General features: G+C 37.5%; 1 protein-coding gene and 1 pseudogene across 4 annotated transcripts in view; both read right to left on the bottom strand.

Annotated features, from left to right (window-relative positions):
* SYNE2 (spectrin repeat containing nuclear envelope protein 2) overlaps positions 1-24,206 on the bottom strand; it is a 268,443-nt gene that overhangs the window by 110,795 nt on the left and 133,442 nt on the right. For all 4 annotated transcript variants that reach the window (XM_038544908.1, XM_038544909.1, XM_038544910.1 and 1 more), the window contains exons 50-57: positions 23,353-23,571; positions 17,793-18,058; positions 15,768-15,936; positions 13,515-13,670; positions 10,988-11,128; positions 8,844-9,026; positions 7,574-7,711; positions 1,330-1,515 (exon numbers count right to left, since the gene is read on the bottom strand). In XM_038544908.1, the coding sequence (XP_038400836.1) occupies positions 1,330-1,515; positions 7,574-7,711; positions 8,844-9,026; positions 10,988-11,128; positions 13,515-13,670; positions 15,768-15,936; positions 17,793-18,058; positions 23,353-23,571 (1,458 nt within the window). The remainder of the gene's footprint in view (positions 1-1,329; positions 1,516-7,573; positions 7,712-8,843; positions 9,027-10,987; positions 11,129-13,514; positions 13,671-15,767; positions 15,937-17,792; positions 18,059-23,352; positions 23,572-24,206) is intronic.
* LOC100685163 lies at positions 21,832-23,326 on the bottom strand (annotated as a pseudogene).

Genomic DNA, 24,206 nt, shown 5'->3' with positions numbered 1-24,206 from the left:
TGAAAAAATTGACAGGATTGCCAATCCCCTAAAGAACTATTGTCATACAGAGTCACTAAATTACTTTGTAACATACTCAGATTAACTCAAATAACAGATTATTTGCCTAGTGGTTATTCTCTCATCAATGTCAGCCTCTAGGACTTAGCTAAGAACCTTATGACCATAAATGGATGAATACAGGCTGCAGACCCTACAAATCGAAGTCCACTTGCCGCACTGTAAGAGGGCCTTTATTTATTTATTTTAAGATTTTATTCATTTATTCATGAGAGACACACAGAGAGAGAGGCAGAGACACAGGCAGAGGGAGAAGCAGGCTCCATGCAGGGAGCATGATGTGGGGCTCGATCCCGGAACTCCGGGATCACGCCTTGAGCCAAAGGCAGACGCTCAACCGCTGAGCCACCCAGCTGTCCCTGTAAGAGGCCCTTTAGGCCTGCAGTAAGAGCTCAATGCAGAGACACTGTAGCAAGCAAAAGCAAAGAAGGAGATAGGTAAAACTACATAGAAATAGAGTGAGGATTTCAAACTAAAGCAGTTTGGAGCCATTTAACATCAGATAAATGTAACTTTATTAGCAAATGGAAGAGTGAGTATAGCAACTTTGTAGTAATAACTCCAAGCTATGAAGAAAAGTTAAATTATATTGGAATTATTTTTTGTATCTTATATTGAAAAAGTTATAAGAAAACATACAATATCCCTTAGAGTAATTTCTATCAAAAATCGTAAAAGCATTTAAAAACCTTGGAATAAGCTTCAATAACCCAGAATGTTTACCAATTATTATTCCCTGAAGTTATATAAGCGAGGTATAGAAAATGTAACTGATAAACAAAAAGTAAATGATTAAGACTAATTGTACCTACCCTTGCTATGTGACTTCATCCTTAAATAAATGCCTCACATGTTTCAAGCTAAAATAAATAAAATTAGTTTAAAATCCTGTGGCTGCCATACAGCAGCCCCTCAGTAAATATCTGCTATTGGCAAATAAAGATTTGAGGGGTTATCTGTTTAACTCCCTCTTTGCTAATCTGTGCTTTTATATCAACAATATTGCCTGTCTGACAAAGAGAAAACAATGAGTTTATTTGATCGGGATTTTTTCCTTTGAAGAGATCATTTCTGGACTGAAAATGGGGATATGCACCATGGGTTGCAAATCAAAGTAAAATATAATTCAAGAAATAAGAAAATAAATGAAAAATGTACCAGATCAATATGTCTTCATATAATTAAGAGTTGAATAGCAGTATAACTCTAATTTACTAAATGAAATATAAATTAAAAATAAGAAATCACGTCTTTATTGTGCCAACTTACATCAGCCACCCGCTGAATCTGTGGAAGGCTTTCCATGATTTTTTGTTGTAAAGCTGCTACTTGATGATTTAACTCTTGTACAGACTGTGCTAAATCATCGGTTTCAAAAATTATTGACAAATCTTCTAGATCCGTGAAAATTGAATGCAAAATATTGTGTTTCTGTTCTGAATCTTCCAAAGCCATCTGCACAATGGAAAACAAGGGAGAAAAAAGAGAGAACATTAAGATGCTGAAACACTTGATTAAAATTGAAATCAGAGAAAATTTTGTAACTATATATGGTGATATACTGTGATGATTTCACAGTACATGCAAATATAAAATCATTATGTTGTACACCTGAAACTCATACAACATATGTCAATTTTACCTTAGTAAGAAAAATGTGTATCAGAGAAATTTTAAATTTGTCTCAGTATTTCAACTCCTATTCATATCATTTCATGATAAAACACTAAACACTCCATATTGTCAACAGCACTGAGTGACTTTGACTTTATTTTTAAAAATATTTTCAAAGACTATTTTATTTTTTATTAATTATTATTACTATTTTTTTTTTTTGAGAGAGAGAGCACAACAAGCAGGGGTGGGGGGGTTGGGGGGGGAGAAAGAGAGAGAGAGAAAATCTCCAGCAGGCTCCTCACTGAGGGCAGAGCCTAACTCAGGGCTCAATCTCACAACCATGAAGTCATGACCTGAGCCAAAACCAAGATGCAGAGGTTTAACTGACTGAGAGACCCAGGCACCCCAACAACACTGGATGACTTTAGATCATCTACTCCATATTTGTGGGCTTCTAGCAGCTATTTTATATCATGTAACCCTGCTCTTCCAGCCATCAGTAACAGAACCAGGAACACCCAACCTGTAGTCCATCCCTCTGTAATTTGAAATTAGGGCCAAGAAAGCCATTCAGGCTCTCTCTCATTGGCTGGACTTGCAATTTTGGGAATGTGAATTTGAGAGAAATAGGTAAGTGAAGTGGGGATGGGAAATGAAGTGGGGATGGGAAATGAAGAGGCAATCCTGTGGCTTGCCAGTCCTGGTGTCAATGATCTCCTCAGGCCTTCTCAAATGATGCTACTGACTTCATGAGATGCCCTTACAGCTCAAGTTGACCTGAGTAACTTGGCACCCACGGGGTCTATCTGATAAAATCCAGTAAAAGTGAAAAACATCCATTTTTATAATTTCTTAGACATTCCTCCTTATAATTTCTTTCTTTTTTCTCCTAACAATGATAATGTATTAACTTTCCAACTTAACATTTCAAAATCTCAGCCACCAACTGGAAATGTTCAACCTGCTAATATAGTCTTCAGGTAAGTCATAAAACATAATATGGCATGAGAAAGAACATTTACTAATTCAATTTGAATTCTAGTCACAGGGGATCCCTGGGTGGTGCAGCAGTTTAGCGCCTGCCTTTGGTCCAGGGCGCGATCCGGGAGACCCGGGATCGAATCCCACGTCGGGCTCCCGGTGCATGGAGCCTGCTTCTACCTTTGCCTATGTCTCTGCCTCTCTCTCTCTCTCTCCCTGTGTGCCTATCATAAATAAATTTTAAAAAATTAAAAAAAAATAATTCTAGTCACAAATCGCTAAAATTTATTGGATTATTCAGAACTTTATATTGTCCTTATTTAAAATACCAGAAGGAGAAAATTTTATGGAAAACAAACTTAAAAACAATGCTTTTTAAAAATCAATAATACTATTTATAATAGCATTAAAAAACTTCAAATACTTCAGGATAAATTCAACAATTTATGTGTAGGACCTGTACACTGAAGATTATGAAACACTGCTGAGAAAAATTGAAGAAGACCAAAATAAAGAGATACATCATGTTCCTGGATTGGAATAGTCAATATAGTTAAGATGTAAATTCTTGCCAAATTGATCTACAGATTTAATGCAATCCACTCAAAATTCCAATAGTCCTGTGTATATTGACAAGCTGATTGCAAAACGTACATGGAATTGCGAAAGATACAGATTAGCCAAAACGAATTTGAAAAAGAACAAGTTGTAGAATTTAAGCTACCTGGTTTCAAGACTTCCTATAAAGCTTTAGTAATCCACATCAGTGAAAGAACAGACACACAAATCAGCAGAATAGAAGAGAGAGCCTGAAAATAGACCTACAATTGATTTTCAACAAGGCAGTTGATATTAAATGAGGCACCAAGGTAATTCAATGGTGAGTCTTTCCACAAATGGTGCTGGAACACTCAGACATTCCCAGAGGAAAAAAAAATGAACCTTCATACCATATACAAAAACAAACTTGATATGGATCTCAGAGTTAAGTCTATAGAATTTCTAGAAGAAAAGACAGGCAAAGACCCTTGTGATACTGGGTTAGGTAAAGATTTCTTAGATACAACACGAAAGGCTAACCCGTAAAAAAAAAAGTATTGATAAATTGAACTCCACCAAATTACTAACATTTGCTCTTTGAAAGACAATACTAAGAGAATGAAAGGCAAGCCACAGACTCAGAGAAAGTTTGTAAATCATATATCTGATAAGGGACTGGTTTTTGGAATATTTTATAAATAACACAATTTAATAAAAAAAGACAACCCAATTAAAAAATTCAACAGCCATATCACAGAAGTGCACAAATGACAAACACATAAATAAATGTTCAAAAAAATTAAAAAAAATAAAAAATAAAAAAATAAATGTTCAAATAAATAAATCATTAGTCATAAAGAAGGCCATTTAAACTATACATGAGATACCACCATGTCACTAGAATGGCTAATATTTAAAAGACAGATAATATCAAGTACAGATGAGACTATGGAGCGATTAGAACTCACATGGCCAAAGGGCTGAAAAATGGTTCAGCTATTTAGGAAAACAATTTGTATTTTCTTATTCAGTTAAATACTTACCATAAAAGCCAGCAATCATATTCCTAGGTATTTACCAAATGATATGACATGAAGACATACATCCATGGTATATGACCTGTCTATGAACGTTCACAGCAGCCTGATGGGCAGGTTCTAAGTGGGTCCCGGGATCCCCACCTCCTGATATTTGTGCCCTTATAATCAGCTCCTCTGAATGTAGGCTGGGCTTACTGAATTACTTGCTTATTTACTATTGTCTTTACTGATTTATTTGCTAAGATGTCACTTCCAAGATGAGGTTATAAAAAGACTATTTCTGTCATGGGGGCTCTCCTTTTAGATTATTCATGGTGAGGAAAGTCAGCTACCATGCCATGAGGCAGCCTTGTGGGGGAGGGCCACATGTCTGTATATGGAAGTGGATCTTCTAAGGCCTGCCAATAGCCAAGTAAATGACCTTGGAAGAGCATCCTGTCTTTTCCCTCACCTAAACTGAGGCTTGACTGCCTTCTTCTAAGAGACCTTCAGCCATGCATGAATTCCTGACTCACAGAAACTGTTTGTTGTTTTAAGCTGCTAACCTAGCACAGCCCAAAACTTGAAACAAGCCAAATGCACATTAACTGGTGAAGGGATAAACATATGGCATATTTCCATAAATGGGACACTACTCAACAAACAAAAGAATGAACTATCTATAAAAACATTAACCACCTAAATGAATCCTGAAAATATTATGCCAAGCAAGAGAAGTCAGGCACAAAAGGTATATACTGTATGATTCTATTAATGGAACATTGTGGAACCTATGTTAAAAGACACTATATTAATATATTACAAACTATATTAATTAAAAACAATGAGTGAGTGATTCATAGGGTTAAAGATTGGTGAGAGGAGACTATAGGAGACAGATGAAACTTTTTGGGGTGATGGAGATGTCCTTTACCTTGATAGTGGTGGTGGTTACATAATTGTATACCTTTATCAAAACTCATCTAGTAGTACATTTAAAATAGGTGTATTTTGGCCCACATGGCTGGAAGTTGGTAGTGCATGCAACTCTTGATCTCGGGGTCATGAGTTCAAGCCCCCAAGATGTAGAGTTTACTTTAAAAAAATTATAAACATAGGTACACACACATACACACACACACGGTATATTTTACTACATGTAAATTATACCTCAATGAAATTTGTTTAAAAAAAAGTTGTTTTTCAATATTTACAATGACAGTTTATGTTTCGATGATTCTTTTTTTTTTTTTTTTTTTTTATTCATGATAGACATAGAGAGAGAGAGAAACAGAGACACAGGCAGAGGGAGAAGCAGGCTCCATGCCGGGAGCCGGACGCAGGACTTGATCCTGGGACCCGAGGATCGCACCCTGGGCCAAAGGCAGGCGCTAAACCACTGAGTCACCCAGGGATCCCCTCGATGATTCTTAATTACAACAGTAGTCTTTCTGAAACCATCTCTGGGTTATAAAAACCTATTTTAACAAATACAATCAAGGTAGGTTGTAGTGCAATTAAAACAGAAAGCTTAGTTGGGAGTTTTAAGAAGACATGTAAAAAAAAATCAATGCCTCGTAATGCTAGAAAAATGGAAAGGGGTATCTTAAAAATAGGACAGCTATTTTCAAAGTAGAGAAACATGGTATATTCACATATGACTAGTTGTTTGAGACTTGCTTCCCATTGGAGGATTTATGTGGATGCTTCTTGTGGTAAATCAACCTCCCCTTGGTCTCACTTCCTCTAGCTCATAAACTAGAGTTTCATAAACTAAGGCCAGCAAATTAGGATGTCTTGACCGTACAGATGCATTTGTCTGAATTCACTCGTGAAAAACATTTTTTTGAACTCCTAAGAAGCATCTGAGGAAAGAAGTATTAATTCCTCTCTTCTGTCTTTGCAAACTCCTTGAAAATGGTGAAAAATATAGGCAATTTAAAATAAAAGAGGACGTGCTATGGGGATGTGGAAAGCCAGCCCAAGAGATGGGGGCAGAAATCACAGGCAAGGAGAAGAAAAGAAACAAGTGGGTGAAAGGCAGCTTTACAACTGTTACCACAGGGCAAAGCTGGGCCAACAGACCTGAAACATCAGGGAGGTATGAAACCAGTTGTTCACTTGGGAACACATTGTGCTATTCTAAAGAGATAAAAAGGAGCTGGATCTATGTTGAAGTCTGATTAATTCTAAAAATTGTTATAGAATAAACCTTTTCCTAAGAGATTCTTTCTGGTGTTTGAATAATAGGAGAGAAGGAAATACGCCTTCACAGTAGAATGTAAGCCAATACTACTTGGCATCTGGAAGATCTCTTGCAGTCATGGCCCCAAGTAGGAAAATACTCTCATTTATTTTGTCTTTGTAAGGTAGCATGGAAACACCGGGCACCAAAGAGGACAGGCAGGACATGTTGAATCGATGGCATGCTAGAGCTTAAAGGAACTGTGGATTCATTTTTTAATGCTGTGTAACTAACTAATTACCACAAACTTCGTGGCTTAAAAGAAGACAAATGTATTATCTCATACTTTCCATGGCTCAAGGGTACAGGCGTAGCTTCGGAGGGTACTTTGCTATCAAAGGCTATCACAAGGCGGCTATCAAGGTGCCATTTGGAGGACAGGTTTCTCTTTCACGTTCATTCAGGTTGTTAGGAGAACTCAGTCATAGGGCTGAAATCCCAGTTTTCCTGCTGGCTGCTGACTGGGGGTTGGGGATGGTGGTGTCATTCTCAGCTCCTGAAGGCTGCCTGAGGGTCCTAGCCCCAAGACCCTGCCCTAATATGGCAGCTTTACTTCATGGAGCCAGCTGGAGAACTCTCCAGGGTGCCATCAGAGAGTCTTATAATCATATAACCATGATTAATTATGAATTCATGGGAGTGACTACCCTATTATCTTAGCCATATACTATATATGCTAATTAATAGAGTGGCTCTCTCATCATATATTCTCCTATTCCTTCCCTGCGCTCAATGGGATGGGGTTATACCGGTTGTGTACATCAGGGGATAGCAATATTGGAAGCCATCTTAGAATTCTATTGCCCCAAACCATCAACACCAATCACTGCAATATTCTTGCTTCACAATTGGGGAAAACTGAGGCCCCTAGAGGAAGATAGCAAATTATCCATAAAGTCATGTAGTGTTTATCAGGACAAAGAACTAGACCTCGTCTCCAAATTTCTGTCTGGAATCGACCACTCACCTAAGCTTCCTTCTGCCATCTAGCATGGTTGAAGATAAGGTTGTTTTTTGGGAAAGAAGGGGAAAAAAGCACAAGAGTCACCTAGACCATGAATCATTATGAAGGTTCTAGGACGCTCAGGAAACACTGGAGAAGAACACTTACCTGAAGGGTACTAGCATGCTGACTCAGCGCCTTTGAAGAATCATAGTCAGCAGGATTAGCCAGCAAACGGTTGGTGTTTTCTATCCAAGCCTCAGTACTCTTCAAAAGGTCATGATATTCCTCCATCTTAACCGTGGCCTGTGAAAGAGAGGTAGTAGCAAGGGGTCTGGCACCTTCTACTTGAGTCTAATGAGTCTTGATTGAAGAATTTGTTACACTAATGAGCCTGGAGCTACCTTGCCCAACACCTCCAGGTTTTGACCTTTCTAACATTTTTTTTTTTTTAAGATTTATTTATTCATGATAGAGAGAGAAAGAGAGAGAGAGGCAGAGACACAGGCAGAGGGAGAAGCAGGCTCCATGCCGGGAGCCCAACGCGGGACTTGATCCCAGGACTCCAGGATCACGCCCTGGGCCAAAGGCAGGCGCTAAACCGCTGAGCCACCCAGGGATCCCAATCTTTCTAACTTTTAAGACTAATAACCCTGACCGTAGGTGGAAAGGACTTAAGCAGTTCTACCCTAATGCCAGGGGTGTCAGTAACAGTTCCCAGGTAGCCTGGCAACTCGTCTGGTTCCCATTTTATGCTCCATTCTCCACACTGGATTTGTATTTTGTCCCCCTACAGGGCCTTGTCCTATAATATCCCTCTTCCTCTGGGACTAGGCTCCTGCCTCATACTGTTATGACTCAGGAATTATGGAGGCATTCTTGCTAGATCACATGTACAACTCACCAGCCTGGACCCTTATTTGGAAAGGAGGGAGACAGTGCCTCCCAAATCAGTGTTCCCAAATGATTCTTTCTTGCCACTGGTTCTCTCCAGTGGGCTCTTGAGCTTGCCTGTCGGAAATGCCCATTACCTACTGGGAAACCCACACTCATGTGGAACCCTCCCTGCTGAGGGCCGACTCTCCGTGCCTGTGTCTGCCCATTCAGTCAGATTTCCTGCAGGTGTCAGGGGTTAAATCTGTCCTCCCAGTGCCCACCTGAACCTGTCATGTGGCTCTAGCTTCAGAATCTAAAACTGGCAATTCAAAGGCAACTGGTGGGTAGCCCTGGTGGCGCAGCAGTTTAGCGCCGCCTGCATGGAGCCTGCTTCTCCCTCTGCCTCTCTCTCTCTCTGTGTCTCTATGAATAAATAAATAAAATCTTAAAAAAAAAAATCAAAGGCAACTGGCTGCCTCTGAATCTATCTTTTAGTTTTGTTTTAAAGCCTTCTCAACACTCCTACAAGCTAAGTGTAGTTACCGTGCATTAACTGCCGTACCTTGTTTACCTGGGAGGTTCTAGATTCTGCCCTCTGGGATACTTGCTGATATTGCTGGAAAGGAATCATCAAGTTATCCATCCATTCTTGAGCCTGTCCTGGATTCTGTTCAACAATGTCCTGCACTTCAGAATCCAGCTCATTTAGCTTGGAATGCCAGAGATCTAGCTCGTCCCACATTTTCTGGAGAAGGAAATCATAAGTCACGTTGAATGCAGAGGTCCTAGCTCACTGTGTTAATTCCTAGCTTTTGCATAGTATCTGCACTTGTAAATAAATGCTACCAAAACAACATCATAGGCGTGCTATTTCACTTAAGCCCAGAAACTGCTTGTGACATTTTCTGAGGTCTCTTGGTCTAACTGTATTCATTTCAGGTACAGAATTAGCTGTCAGGGTACAGAAAGGCCTGGACATTTCCAGAGACAAATGACACCAAATAAGATCAATATAACCCTACTCATTCAAGAATGAGGAGTAACATTATGTTATACCCGAACCCTTATAGACCAATATATGTGTATGTGTGTGTGTTTAATCTAGAATACAATTTTTATCAAGTGCCTAGTGGCTCAGTTGGTTTCAGCTCAGGTCTTGATCTCAGGGTCATGAGTTCTGCCCCACATTGGGCTCCACATGGGGCATAGAGCCTACTCAAAAAAAAGAAGAAAAGTGGGATCCCTGGGTGGCGCAGCAGTTTAGCACCTGCCTTTGGCCCAGGGCACGATCCTGGAGACCCGGGATCGAATCCCACATCGGGCTCCCAGTGCATGGAGCCTGCTTCTCCCTCTGCCTATGTCTCTGCCTCTCTCTCTCTCTCTTTCTCTCTGTGACTATCATAATAAAAAAAAAAGTATAAAAATAAAACTAACAAAAAGAAAACATCTGTTTTGCTTTAGGGTTGATGCAATGGCAGAAAATTCTAGTGACTGCATTTGGCTCAAGAAACCAATTGATTGGATTCAAACCTGGACTTGTAAGGTCAGAGGAACTCTCAAAGGTAAAATATTTAATTCCTACTTAATATTTGCTTAAGAACTGAATTTTTAGAAATAGGAAAAATGGACTGGTTAAATTAGGTTCCCCTACTTATTAAGAATCAAGATTTTGTCCAATGGTGAGACATAGTCAGACCTATTTTTAAAAGTCTCCATTCCTATTAGAATACTTCCTTAAAGTGTAGATTAGAATAAGAATGTTTTCCACCTGCAGGAATTTACTGGTGAGTTAATGGTAGAAAACCATGCTCATGTACAGTTTTATCTAACACTTGACTTCCTAAGATATTTTACAAGGGAAATAAATTTGGAATTTCTATTTTCCTTTTTTCCCTGGTAGTCTAAAGAAAAGCTGTTAATTCTATTTAAATTCTACTGGAATATATATTTTTAATCAGATAATTTTCAGAAATGTTCTGTATCTTATTTCACATGTTAATTAGTTAGAAAACAAAGACTGTAAAAATGCTCAGAGAAACATGTTAGCTCTGTTTTTTACATTTAATATTTTTTATGCCAATCTTCCCAGGATAAGATCCTTACTCTCCTTTACTTGTGAAAAAGGCTAGTTCAAGGACACCTAGGTGGCTCAGGGGTCAGCTCAGGGCATGATTCCACATCGGGCTCCCCGCAGGGAGCCTGCTTCTCCCTCAGCCTATGTCTCTGCCTTCTCTCTGTGTCTCTCATAAACAAATAAATAAAATCTTAAAAAAAAAAAAAAAAAGGCTAGTTCACAATCATAGGCTCTCAGGGCTTCAGGTATATTCCCACCATTTTATAGAAAAAAAAACTGAGAATGGTTCTTGGGCAACCTGGGTGGCTCTGCCAATTAAGTGTCCACCTCTTGTTTTCAGCTCAGGTCATTATCTCAGGGTTGTCAGGTTCCATGCCTGGGCATGGAGCCTGCTTGGGGCTCTCTCTCTCTCCTTCTCCCTCTGCCTCTGCCCACCTCCACAAAACAACAACAACTGAGAACAGTTCTTAAATGCAACTTTCTCCACCAAGCCTCTGCAGTGATACTCAGTAAGGGAGGCCCCATGGATCTGAATTAGGATCTCTGTGCTTCACGTTCATCCCTAGAGCATATCCTGATGACAGGAACAGGAGGAATGTCAAATGCTGAGGGAAATTAAAGAAGGATGTTACCTTTTGAATTTCTTGAGCTTTCTCAATATTTTTGCTTTTCTGCTGCAACATCTTTTCAACATCGTGAAGCCCATTGTTAATTTCATCTATTTTTCTACTCATTGTATACGAGGGTGAACTTTTCAAAACTTCATTGCTAATCTGTTACAATGAAAGAAAGACATATTTGGCTTACAGATACCTTCAATACTCTATTCATAGGTGCAGGGGATAAAATGGGTAGTCATACTGGAAGGCAATTTTACTTCCAAAATTCTTCTAAAGGCTAGGGGGAAAATCCCAAAATATACTGGGTTTTTAAACGTTAATGAAAGGGTAGATTAGCAGGCTAGGAAATGGTGGCTATGCTGACTTGACCTTTTAAATCCAATCTAAAAAAAGGAAATCAACTAACAAAAATTTGTTGAATATAATCCACAGCATGTACTACAGATCTGTGCTGAGTTGGGCAAAACTACTGTGTGTACCGTTGTCTGAGACATACCCCAGTGGAGCAAATGATATAAAGAAATTCAAGGGAGATAAATTATTCATTCTACAGTTTCTCACTTTATGAGAAGGACCTCTGCCCAGAACTATTTTCAATAAAACCTGATTTACTCTCAAGCTGACTTAAACAACATGTATTTCCCATCATAGTATTCATTTGGGTGAAATAACATAAAACTTCTTTCTTGAAGATGCACAAAGCCTAGTTTTTCTCTGTGTGAATGTTTCTAGCGTATGTTTTCACAGTAATTAGAAATCTAGCTGCTGAACAGTGTAATTCTTTTTATCTGAATGATTTTCTTAAGAAAATAACTTGGGCTAGGAAAGATAACAGATGAATGTTGAATGTGTCATTTTTCAAATACCTGACTAGTTCTTGTTCTTGGGTTTTTTTTTTTTTGTTTTTTTTTAAGGCTATGTTGATAAGGTTTTCTCCTAGCAGCCACTAAATAACCAAATAATACTTTATGCTTATATATAATCCTTTAACCCTTTTAAAAACCACTATATCTGTAAAACCATTAAGACTAAAACCTTTCAATGCAGATAGCACACAGATGCAGAAACTAAACACAGGCTAATTGTCTTGCTGAAGGTCATATGTCAAGGTAGCAGTTGAACTTGTCCTGAGAAGCTCCCAGTCACCAGACTCTGGAGTCCCAGGCTCTTTTTCACATTTCAAGATGTTCGATATTTTATAAAATGTTTTTATTCCACAGACCATAATTCAGTTGAAATTTTTAGGGAAAAAAATTAATCCTATGTTAGTTTTTAAATTGATGTAATAGCTTTTTATTGCTATGTTACAAATTACTACGAAGTGAAGTTTTCTGATACTTGGGGCAGTTATTCTCTTGGCAGAAACCATATAATTTAGATACATTAGGAGAGACCAATATTTAGGAAAAGTAAGCAACCCCTCGAATTACACCAAATGGTTCTGAGTCTGCTTGGATCCTCCAGACACACCATACAATAAAAATCAGTTGCTATTTGTTACAAATATACAAGTTATAGTTGAAACCTTCAACTCCTATATCTAAGATTGATTTTGAGTATTTACTCTGTTTGGGATTTTCACATGCAAACAAATCTAGTTGCTTTCAAAACATTTAGTATTCTCTTAAGATCAATAGTGAATGATTCTTGAGAAAGTATCTCATAATAGATTTTCTTGTGTGTTAAATCAACAAATTTTGTTATAAATGTATATTTAGGAGTTTATGTGTTTTTTTCATGGGTAAGATTTTCCTGAGAAATCTGTCAAAGAAGTTATCTGAGTCTGAAATACAATTTTTGTGCGTGTGTGTTTGCATTTAATATCTATTTTATTAAGTTAGAGGTACTCCAGATTTCAAAAAGCAATACAAGAATCCTTCTGTGGATGATGGACCAAATAGAATTTTGTTCTGTTGGATCTAAAGCTGCCTTTCTATAATCCAAAAAATTTGTCTTGCTAAACTCCTGTGTCTTCAGTACTATGAAATACTTCCCCTCTTTCTTCCAACCTTCAGATTCATCCAGTCAGGGATAAAGATTTGCTCAGGTGTGTTTTATGAGAACTGTGTTGTCACCATCAAAAAGACTGTGTGCTAAATGCTATTTCTAGTGAGTTGTGAAATTTGTATTCTTATTGTCCTTGGTTGCAATTTCAAAACATTCACAGGGAATAAGTTTCAAAGCAAAGTACTATTCATGTCCAAAAGTTTGAAGCGATTCTCCAGTTTAAAAAAAAAAAAAAAAAAAAAAAAAAAAAAGCCAAGCAAAAGCCAATCTATAATTCTGTTTTTAAATCCAGGAGAAGAAAAACTAAGCACCTTAATAAGTAAAAATAAACACATTATCTTCTAATTCTATTATCTGTCACTAATTTAAAGCAAGTTCATCTCAGCATGCAATACACAGAATTACCACTTATCTAAACTCTATAAAAACAGTCATAGCTGAAATCAGGGCAAATGAAAATGTGACATTACAGGATCTCTTCTTTATATCCATTCAACTCATAAATAATAACACTAGTACAAACGATTATTACCTTCTCATCTATGTCTTCTAAAGCTTTTCTGCATTCTTCCACCTGGGATTCAATCTCTGCAGGGACTAGGGTGTACATTTCAGAATACTTCATGCGCAGTTTTTCCATAATATTCTCAAAAGTTAGCTTCCCTTTCTTAAAAATACTTTGAAGCTCCTAAAATCATCAAGAGAGTTTCAAATACTCACGGAACAGAGAAAAAGTTTAACTCTAAAAGTGAAAGCAGCTTGCCAGCACATCCTTATGATTTAAATGAACACACTTTGCATGACAAAGCCTCACTACTGATACAAGCCGATTAAGCCTGAGAGATACTCAGTTTGGTCAGATGATGCTTTCTAGTTTGTAAGAAATAAACTTGATACCTCTTCATAGTGTCAAACCATTGTCCTAAAAAGACATTACAACATCTCCTGCTTCTAAAGTACCTCTAGGATTTAACTGTATCTCAGTTGCAGTCTTGATCTAAAAAGCTGCAAGTAGCAAAAAAGTTTCAAAGAAGGTTTTTTTTTTTTTTTTGTTATTAACTTGTTGCCATTTCTGCTTCTTCCTACATTATCATCACAATGATTCAAGGCCACTAAAAGCCCTAGGCTTGAAGCACAAGTGTCTGCTTTCATGTAATTAGACAGCCTAGCAGAGCTCCACTCCTTTCAAAAGGGAGGGTTCCAGTTCCCTGCAAAGAATGTGGGTTTCAGGAGATAAAAGAAACCTGAACAAATAGTCTATTGGTTGTGGCCTAGAAATAAAATCTGATCTACGTTCTCCTGAGCTAATTATAAAGGAGAAACTCATTTGTTTGGGAAAGTTTCCCAAAGATCAAGTGGAAAAATACTTCTTGACTTTATTGTGGCTTTTTGGGGTTTGTTTTGTTTATACAGTAGCTGTTCAGTAGCATTATTTGTGTTAATGGATTGAGTCACTGTACTGAAGAATGATTACAATTTGAATGACTCCATGATGTGTCACTGTTTTCTTTTTTTCTTAACCCTCAGCAGAGAACAAATCTGAGACTGAAAAGGTAGAGAACAATGCCATTCAGACAAAGGTGGAGTTTGAAGTATAGTGCCATCCTATTTTATCTTGACCTAGTCAGAGTATAGGTCTTCATTCAGAGCTACCCATAGATGGCTTCCCCATGAAGGAAGAGTGTGAGCTAAAGTTAAGGTCCCTTTATCAACATTGAGCTCTGATTAACAACAGCACGTCATTCTGGAGTTAACTTCCAAATGCCATTTTTGCTTGTTACCACTGTACTGGAATAATTCTTAAAAAAAAAAAAAATAAATAAAGAGGTCCTAAATAACACAAGCCCTTGTGATTGTGATTTAAAAGATATATTTGGTCTTCATCCCCGGTTCCAGAACAGCTTCTAAGACCCTTGGGATTTCCTGGATAGGTGTAAGAGGAGTGTCATGTTATTCATAACGAGCCCTTTTCAACCATACCTGAGTTTATGCTAATGAATGAATGGGGTGTGGGGGGCAAAATATATATTCAGGATGGTGCCTGGTTGCCAGAGGAACCAACTATGTGATTAGAGGGTTGGAACTTTGAGCCCCACTTCCCAACCTCTAGGGTGGGGTAAAGAGCTGAAGGTTAATTATCAATGGCCAATGGTTTAACCAATCATGCGTACATAATGGAACCACCATAAAAACCCTTAATCAATGAGGTATGGAGAATCTGGAGTTGGTCCTGGGAAAGTGGGATACCCAAAGAGGTCCTGGAGGGTCTGAGAGACTTCCCCCTTACCTTGCTCTATGCAAGTGGTCTGGGCTAACTCCCTCTAGTTACGGAGTTATGGTTGAATTGAATAGGAGGATACTTAGTTGGTTTCTAGAGACATGGGAGGAAAAAAACCCCATGCATTTGGTATCAGAAGTGTTATGAGTAAAAATAGTTGCACCACTTTCAGAGATAAATCATACATCCTACTAAAGTCAGTAGTAGATCAATAACGCTCTGGGGCCCCTGTTCACCGAACATACCTGAAAAACAGTTGAAAAAGGGCTGCATGGTCCAGTCTGGCCTCCTCTCTGCTCTCAACTTTACTCTCTGCACTCCAGCCACAGTGATCTCCTATGGTTTGGCCCATATCATGCCACAGGGTCTTTGCATGTGCTTTCCTCCCTCCTCCTACATGCCCTCCATTCTAGTCACAGAATTACCTCTGCCCCAGAGACTTTAGATTCAAGATTGTAGACCTGTGTTAGCCACATTCACTGGCCCCTCACTTCATTCTTCACTTACCTCAAACTGGTCTGCCCTTTCTGGGTGGTCTTGTAATTCCATATTTTGGAAAGAAGCTGCAGTCTGTTGAAATAAATTCTTCAAAGAAATCATTTCTTTTGTGAAAGAATGTCTTTCTTGGATTTCATTCTCCATCAATTCCTTATTTTCTTGAGCTTTCTGAAAAAGCCTAACATATAACATCAAAATAAAATTGTTTCTCTACTCTGCTCTCTTATGAGATAGTTTTATTTCAACAATTAACACAGTGTCTGCATAGCTCACAAAAGATTTTTTCCTGAACATAAAGTACCAGTTTTCAGTGGTTTATATACTACATATATAAACATATGCCAAATTCTATCACACAATCAAAAACCTCTCCAAACTCCCATCTCAAAATATCCTCTTTTCACACATTACATTCCAATTGCTATCTCCATCCTACTTTTCTCCAAGTGATCCTTGAATTCAACTGAATATGATGTAGAGGTAAGAATGGATTCATGGGTGGGCTTTTGGGGATAGATGACTGGATAGACTTTTTTTTTTATCTCAGCTGACCCCATTTGCCGTGACTGTAGCCACCTTATTAGTACAGGAGTTTACAATTTTTCCTGAGAGCTATTTGGTATTCCCAGCCGTAAATATATTATATCCTGTGACCCAATGATTCTAATTCTTGGCATCTTTCTCAAAGAATTAATCACAGATGCAGAAAGAGACTCTAGTATAATTATATTTACTACAATGTTTTTATAAAAGTAAAAAAAATTACGTATAATTTAAAGGTTCTATATTAGGCCTTTGGTTAAAGAAATTATGGCATAGACACATGTGAAATATTACATAATTATGTTTTAAGGAACATTTAATGGCATAGGCAAATTAACATGATATGCTGATAAGTGATTTAGCAGACAACAAAACAGTACAGTATTATGATCAGAATTTGTTTAAAAATACAATCAGTAGAAAAGATTAGGAGTGATTGGCAGTGATTGTTGTTGAATGGTAAAATAAAGGGGGAGATTTATATTAATTTTTTAATTTATATTAATTTTTATAATTTTCCACATTCCCTGAACTTCCTAATATATATTCCTAATATATATTACTAAAATAGAAAAACAGCAGACATTAAGAAAAAAATTCAAAGGATATTCACCCTCAATAATACCAGGATGGAAAACATGTGTTTGCTTTTATTGTTATTAATCTTTTCCATCCCTGCTCCTTTCTGAGCATAGTTGACACACAATATTACATTTGTTTCTGGTGTATAATCTAGTGATTTGACAGGCTTATACGTTATTCTATGCTTGGCACAAGTATAGCTACCATCTGTCCCATTACATCGCTATTGTAATTGACTGTATTCCTTATGATCTGCTTTTTCATTCCCGTGACTAATTCATTCCATAAATAAAGGCCCACTCCCCTTCACCCATTTTGCCCATCCCCTTACCTCCCTCCTCTCCAGTTCTGCTTTTTGTTTGTTAGTTCACTTTTTTAAGATCCAGTTTAGGAGTAGAATCATATGGTATTTGTCTTTCTCAGACTGACTCATTTCACTTAGTAGAATATCCTCTAGGTTCATCTATGTTATCTCAAATGGCATGATCTCATCCTTTTATGGCTATATAATATTCCATTGGATACATATACAATATTTTCCTTATCCTTTTGTCTATTAATGGACACTGGAGTTGCCTCCATGTCTTGGCTATTGTAAATAATACTGCAATAAACATAGAGGTGCATGTGTCTTTCAAGAGAGTGTTTTCATTTTCCCCGGGCAAATACTTAACAGTGGAATTATCAGATCATATGATATCTCTATTTTTAATTTTGTGAGGAACCTCCATACTATATTCCATAGTAGATGTACCATTCCAACCCTTTTTATACTTTTCTGTGTTAAACCAATTCTATCATATCATTGGTCATTATGCTATATTTTTATATTTTCAAAATTCAGTATTTTCTAAATTTTAAGCCTGAGTTGTCAGGCACGTTTTCTTAACAGTTTTTCATAAGTCTTACTTGTTGCATCGTTTCTGCATTGATGTAATCTCTTGAAATGTTGGACTAGTTTCCACAGCTTCTAAGCTTTTGGGAGCATTTTGGATACTTCTCATGCGCTGAAAGAGTAAGGTCAGTAACAACTGCTGCTTCTCCACATTTTCTTGGTAACGGCATAAACAGTCTTGCAGGTCACAGAGCTCCTCCGTGGTGGCTGCTTCTTTTGTTTTTGAAATTTCAGGGAGATCTTCTTGAAGATTATCTAAAATAATTGCTTCTCGTTCAATCTAATTCAATAAACAAAAAAACAGAACTCAAATAACTAAAAGGTACTTCGACCTCTCAGGAGCTGAAACACACCTTAGCAATCATAATTTTTGTATACTGGCTCCTCAAAGGGTTCCTAATGCCATATCTTCGCTCAAAGTAGTATCTGTCTTCTTCTAGCGGGAATATTATTCCTCCCCTATTGGAATCCCAGAATTCCCAGCTACTGATCATGTAGCTATGTGATTAAAATGAAGTGTTGCTGTTGTGAGCAGAAATATTGTTGAATATTTTCATAAATAATTTCTCTCTCCTTCAGATTTCAGTTGCAGAAAGCAGTTATTTCTCTTGAAATATCTATAAGGTCACTAGAATGAGCTCCACCAAATTGCAACTACTATACAAGAGTTTGGGCAACAAGTGGATAATTTTTCTACAAGTGTCTTCTTTCACATCCTATTCCTATATACTCAAAAAAGGAAGTCCAGTACTTCCTTGTTACCCTAACACCTACACCAAAGGGAAAGTAGTCCTAACCAATCAAGTATTTGTCAACATGGAGACATGCAGAACCCAGAAATACATAACATCGCATATTGCAAAATGGAGTTCTATCATTCTTGAACTCAGAATGAAGACAGAGACAATCAGATCCCTCTAATACACCTCTTCAAACCCTATGGCCCTCACATCAGCTGCACCAACATTTGCCACATTCTGCCCTGGCACTGTCAACTCTCGTGCTCTAATGTTCAAACTGAGTCAGGCATCTTGCAATCTTGACATTGAGGAATATCACACCAGTCAGCTACAGTTATTCGATAGTAATCGAAATGGTAAATGAAAATCTGGATTCCAAAGGGTAGAAAATAAAGTCTATGAACATTTAGGAATTCCAGCATAAATTAGGTTTCCAGAAGCTCAATGGTCTAGGGCTTTCCAGAATTCCATAATGTAAAGACCAAGTAATTCAATCCTGTATCTCTACTATTAAGAAAGAGGCCCAGCACTGGATGTGCCCTTTGGGATTCTGGAGGCAGTATATGCTATACTTGAGAACATTCCTCAGATCCACTTATCAGAATGCTGCCAATCTTGAGGGAGGTCTGGAGAAAAAGAGACATTGCAGCAGGGTCAGGCTTTGGTATAAGCTGCCCTGCCACTTGGGCCATATGATCCAGCTGAGTCCCTGGTCACTAGGATAGAGTATAAGTGTAGATGGCCCCTCTCCAAAAGACCTAGTTATGGAACTTATGCTTTCCATTATCTCACACCTAAATTCAGTTGGATTAGAAGTGCTAGTTCTTAGGCAAGCAGCTACAATTCCACCAGGGAATGATATAAAAGGTTTCCACTGGGTTGTTTTGCAACCTCCCTGCCAGAGAACCAGCAAGCAAAGAAAGGAATTGCTGTATTGTCAGAGACAACCATACATCTAGGGTTTCTAATATACATCAAGTTGAAAGCAGTATGTCCATAACTTAATGGAGCATCTCTTGGTGTTTCCAAACCAGTGATAACCATAAAAGAGCAACTAGAGCAACTATGACCCAGTTAGAATAAAACAACTAAAGCTTCTTACCATTCTCGTTCCAGTTCTCCTCATCCCCCACCCATTTCCTGAGATCTCTTTCCAAAATAAACCACCTGCCTGCAAGCCCCATCTGGGTCTCTGCTGCATGATGTAAGGTGGTTAGTGATTAAGGAGGAGAACACAAGGAGGGAGGGGGAAATAATTTTTATTAGGATGATAATTTTACTCAAAAGCCAGACAATACTTCAACTTGCAACAGATAATCAAACTGTCATACATAACATCCAATCCAACATAACTCAGCAATTAAGAGAAATGAACTATTGATACAAGCAGCAATATGCATGCATTTCCCATGCATTAAACTTAGTGATAAGATGTCGAACTCAAAAGGCACAAACTGTTCCAAGTCCATGTATATGACATTCTAGAAATGGCAAGACAGATTAATAGCTGCCAGGAGCTGGAGGTGACAGAAGGGGCGGATTTCAGAGAGGCACAAGGGAACTTTTTGGGGTGATGAAAATGATCTAAATCTTCATTTAGATTCATTGGTGATCATGTGACTGTGTTCATCAAAACTTAGCAAACTTCATGCTAAAAGGGATGAAGACAGTTCTGAAATCAGAAAATATTTACCACCAAAATTATGCATTCACTCTTCCGTCTAGAAAAGGCTCTGCAGCTCCTGAGTGATTTCCTTTAGATACAGAATTCTAATAATATTGGTTATAAAACTTTTAGGTTCATAGTCAATTATAAAGTAGTCTAGAAAGGGAGAAGGAGCCATAGTTGCACCATAAGTAAACAGAGTGAAGGGGACTGAAAAACCTATAACCAGCAGAATTAGGAACTAGTAAAAGTCCTTTGGACTTTTGGTACATGGGGAAGAACCCAGCCTTATACCTCCAATTATCTTTGAATTTTCTCTAGCACATTACAGTCACTGAAACAAAAATGATGACTCTGAATAGGCAGATAAGAGCAATTAAATCAAGCAGATTCTGATTAAGAAAAAAAAACAGGAAGGTAAAATTTTAGAGGGTGAAAAAAGCAAAAATTTCAATTTATATTTTAATTTACAAATTTAAACACAACATCTAAGTTTTTGAAAATCTACTTATACAAAACCTTTATCCCATAAAGATACCAGATTATTATATTACTATCTATGTCTTTAAAAAAGAAATTCATTCTGTCACATACAAAAGCACCAACCATGCTAATTGAATCTTGCATGTACAGGTGTTTAGATGATATAATTTTTAAGTGGATAGACGCTATTTTAAAATCTTACATCAATTTGGTGTGTACATAAATATCATTTAGGTTGATAGCTTTGTCATTAATAACACTGGAGTGGGCGCCTGGGTGGCTCACATGGTTAAGCATCTGCCTTCTGCTCAGGTCATGATCTCCAGGTCCCAAGATCAAGCCCCATGTTGGAAGTCTGCTTCTCTCTCTCTGCCTCTCCCCCTGTGTGCTCTCTCTCTCTCTCTCTCTCTCTCTCTCAGATGAATAAATACATCTTAAAAATACATACATACATACATACATACATATATACATCAGAGTGTAAGTTTAACTCCTCTTAAAAGACTACTCGTGAATTTGGGCAAGTTACTCAATCTCACTGTGTCTCACTTTCCTCACCTACAAAATAAGGATAAAATAAAAGTATCTAGCTCATAGGACTCTGGTGAGGATAAATGATCATACACATAAAATGCTTAGAATTTTGCCCAACACATGCTCCACACCCGCCCACTGTTAAAGTTGTTGTTACTGTTATTACACAAGGGCATGTTTTGTCTATGCTACTCTTTGAAAAACACATTCTGCTAGTAGATATTGTCAAATGAGTCTATGAATAATTACAAAGTTCTAAGTGAATGGCGTCTGAATTAACCAAATATAATTGCAAATGGGTATACAGCAATAGAGAGACAATGTAGTAAAATAGAACAAAAGCTTAGAATTAGCATAGACCTGGGTTTGAAGAAGAGCTGTCCTTGAAGAAATGTTCATTCTGCCCACTAAGCACAAGGGCCCAGTCAGATTCTTTTTTTTTTTTTTAAGATTTTATTTATTTATTTATGTGACACACAGAGAGACAGAGAGCACAAGCAGGGGAAGTGGCAGGCAGAGGGAGAGGGAGAAGCAGGCTTCCCACAGAGCAGGGAGTCCAATGTGGGATTCGGATCCCAAGATCCCCGGGATCATGACCTGAGCCAAATGCAGATGCTTAACCGAGCCACCCAGGTGTCCCCTTCCCCAGTCAGAATCTAAAGTCACAGCAGTGAGCAAAACAGATGCAGCCCCAGTCCACAGTTCCAGCTCAATCACTAGCAGGGAGATCGTGTGCCAACAGAAATCTCTCAGTGCCTCAGTATCCCCATTGATAAAATGGTAATAATATTTAACTCCTGAGGGCAATACAAGGATTTGGTGGCATCATGTGTGAATAGCCTTCTTAGAGACAGCACATAGCCTACTCCAGCAACTCAATGAACTGTGCCAGTATGGAAGGGAAAGAAGTGGACTAACAGCAGTAATTAACAAAGTTTCTTTGAGTTTTAAAGTTTCAAGAGTCTATTTACTAGTCAAACCCTACTAGCACTACCAAAATAATATTTATTTTCAAGAATATCAAGTTACTTGTCTTAATTGAAGTATTTTAATTTTATGTACAAAGAGTTACCATTAAGGTAGGTGTAGGTATCTTGGACATGTGCACTGAGGTAGGGATCTTGGATGACTCATTCAAGGAAGTTCACTTAATCCAACCTAATGAAGCCTGTATCCTCTCAATACTGATGGAAACACCATGGGCACATACTGAGGCCATAATTTGCAGTTCAGATCATGTTGATTTGATCAGACATGGCAAGAATGAGAACCCTGGCCAGATTTTCTCCCATGGCTCCAGGAGAGCTGCTGGTGACCCATCTTGCTCTCTCAGATACAATGGGGCAAAAAGCAAGAACAGCAAGTTTAAAGCAGAAAAAATATGCTTGCTAAACATTTATATTTCAAAACTTGTGACCTACCTCCAATCAAGTATTGATTCACTGTATTTCTCTCTTAAGTAAATTTAGCAGGAATTTTGACTTGAATAAGAGAGAAGGGTTTTCATTAATGTCCCAATTTGTACTTCGTTTATACCTGATCTTTTAGAAAGATTAACAAACACCCTAAGACAATTTTATACTATTTAAAATTTTCTTTTTAAATATATGTGAAGGCCTAAGTCCTGAATCATGCTTAAATTAACATCTCTGATTGATATATACTATGGAGGTTTTCTTTAAGAGAGTCTTCACAAAGAGCATCAAACATATTTTTAAGTCCATAGTTAACAATTAATTGAAGTTAATTTCTATAGTTAACCATTGCAGTTAACTTCGAAATTAGTTTGTTATTATGACTATTACATAATTCTAACCTTTAGTGTTATATAGTCATTTTTAAGAGGGGTTAGCTCAGATGCACAATAAAGAATTTAAAGCTCAAATGAGCAAGTACTTATTTATAAGTATTACCTGATACCAAAAAAAAAAAAAAAAAAGCACTATTAGGAAAGAATTTGAATCATTTCTTGGGGATTATTTTGCTAGGACCTGACCTCTACAAACATTTATGTATTAGGTATATATGATAAAAAAAAATGGTACTACCAGTTGAGGACTTGTTTTACGTAAAAACAAAGCGAAAGTAATAAAACAATTTAAATGACATTCGCTAGGAAACTGGCTTGATCCTTAAAAACAAAGCACTTACTTCTTCACTGACAAATTTCCACTCCTGCTTCAGCTCTTCACACCACAGCTCCCATTCTTTAGCAGCCTCCAACAAACTCAACCATTTGTCCCACAGAGCCAGTGTAGTTCTGAGCAAACACCTGTCATCACTGTCTGTGCACATGGGTCTCAGGTGTCTGAGGACCTGACGTAGTTCCATGAACTCTTCTTTGGTTGATAAAAGATTTGACCCCAAGGCCTTAGGAAAGAAAAGGAAAAGTAAGAATATAATGTCTATTAATTTTTCTGAAACTTATGAACTTCTTAAAATTTGGAACTATTGATGATTTTAAAACATCTATAAGTATTAAATAATCTATATTCTAGACCTTTTGAAAGCCAATTTGAAACAGTTTAGAATTAACTATGTATTATTTTGTTGCACGAGTTTGGAACCATGGTGACAAAAATGACCCATAAACCAATTCTTCCAAGTAAGAACGTATAAACATTCTAAAAGTTCCATTGTTATTTTAAACTTGAATCTCATTATTTTTACTAGTTTATTAATTTGCATAAGGCTTATCAACCACCAATGCATTATTTAGGGGTTTTGTGTTTGTTTGTTTGTTTGTTTGGGGATAGATGTTAGGCACAGATGATTTCGAATGGTTTCATTCAAATTCTAATAACATAATACCATAGATTCCAACAGATGAAAATAAGCCAAAACAAAAATTACAGAGTAAGAATAAGGAGTAGCCAGAGTTTAAACTTATGATAGTTGCTTTAAATTCTCTGTCATTGATCCAGCAACATCCAACAAAATAACATAAAAAGTGACACTTTAGAAATAGCGATCCCTGGGGCAACTGAGTGGCTGAGTTGGTTGAG

This window comes from Canis lupus, chromosome 8 (assembly GCF_011100685.1).
Source record: "Canis lupus familiaris isolate Mischka breed German Shepherd chromosome 8, alternate assembly UU_Cfam_GSD_1.0, whole genome shotgun sequence".
Classification (NCBI taxonomy): Eukaryota; Metazoa; Chordata; class Mammalia; order Carnivora; family Canidae; genus Canis; species Canis lupus.
The sequence above is the reverse complement of the archived record's forward strand: the minus strand, read 5'-3'. Positions and strand labels throughout refer to the sequence as shown.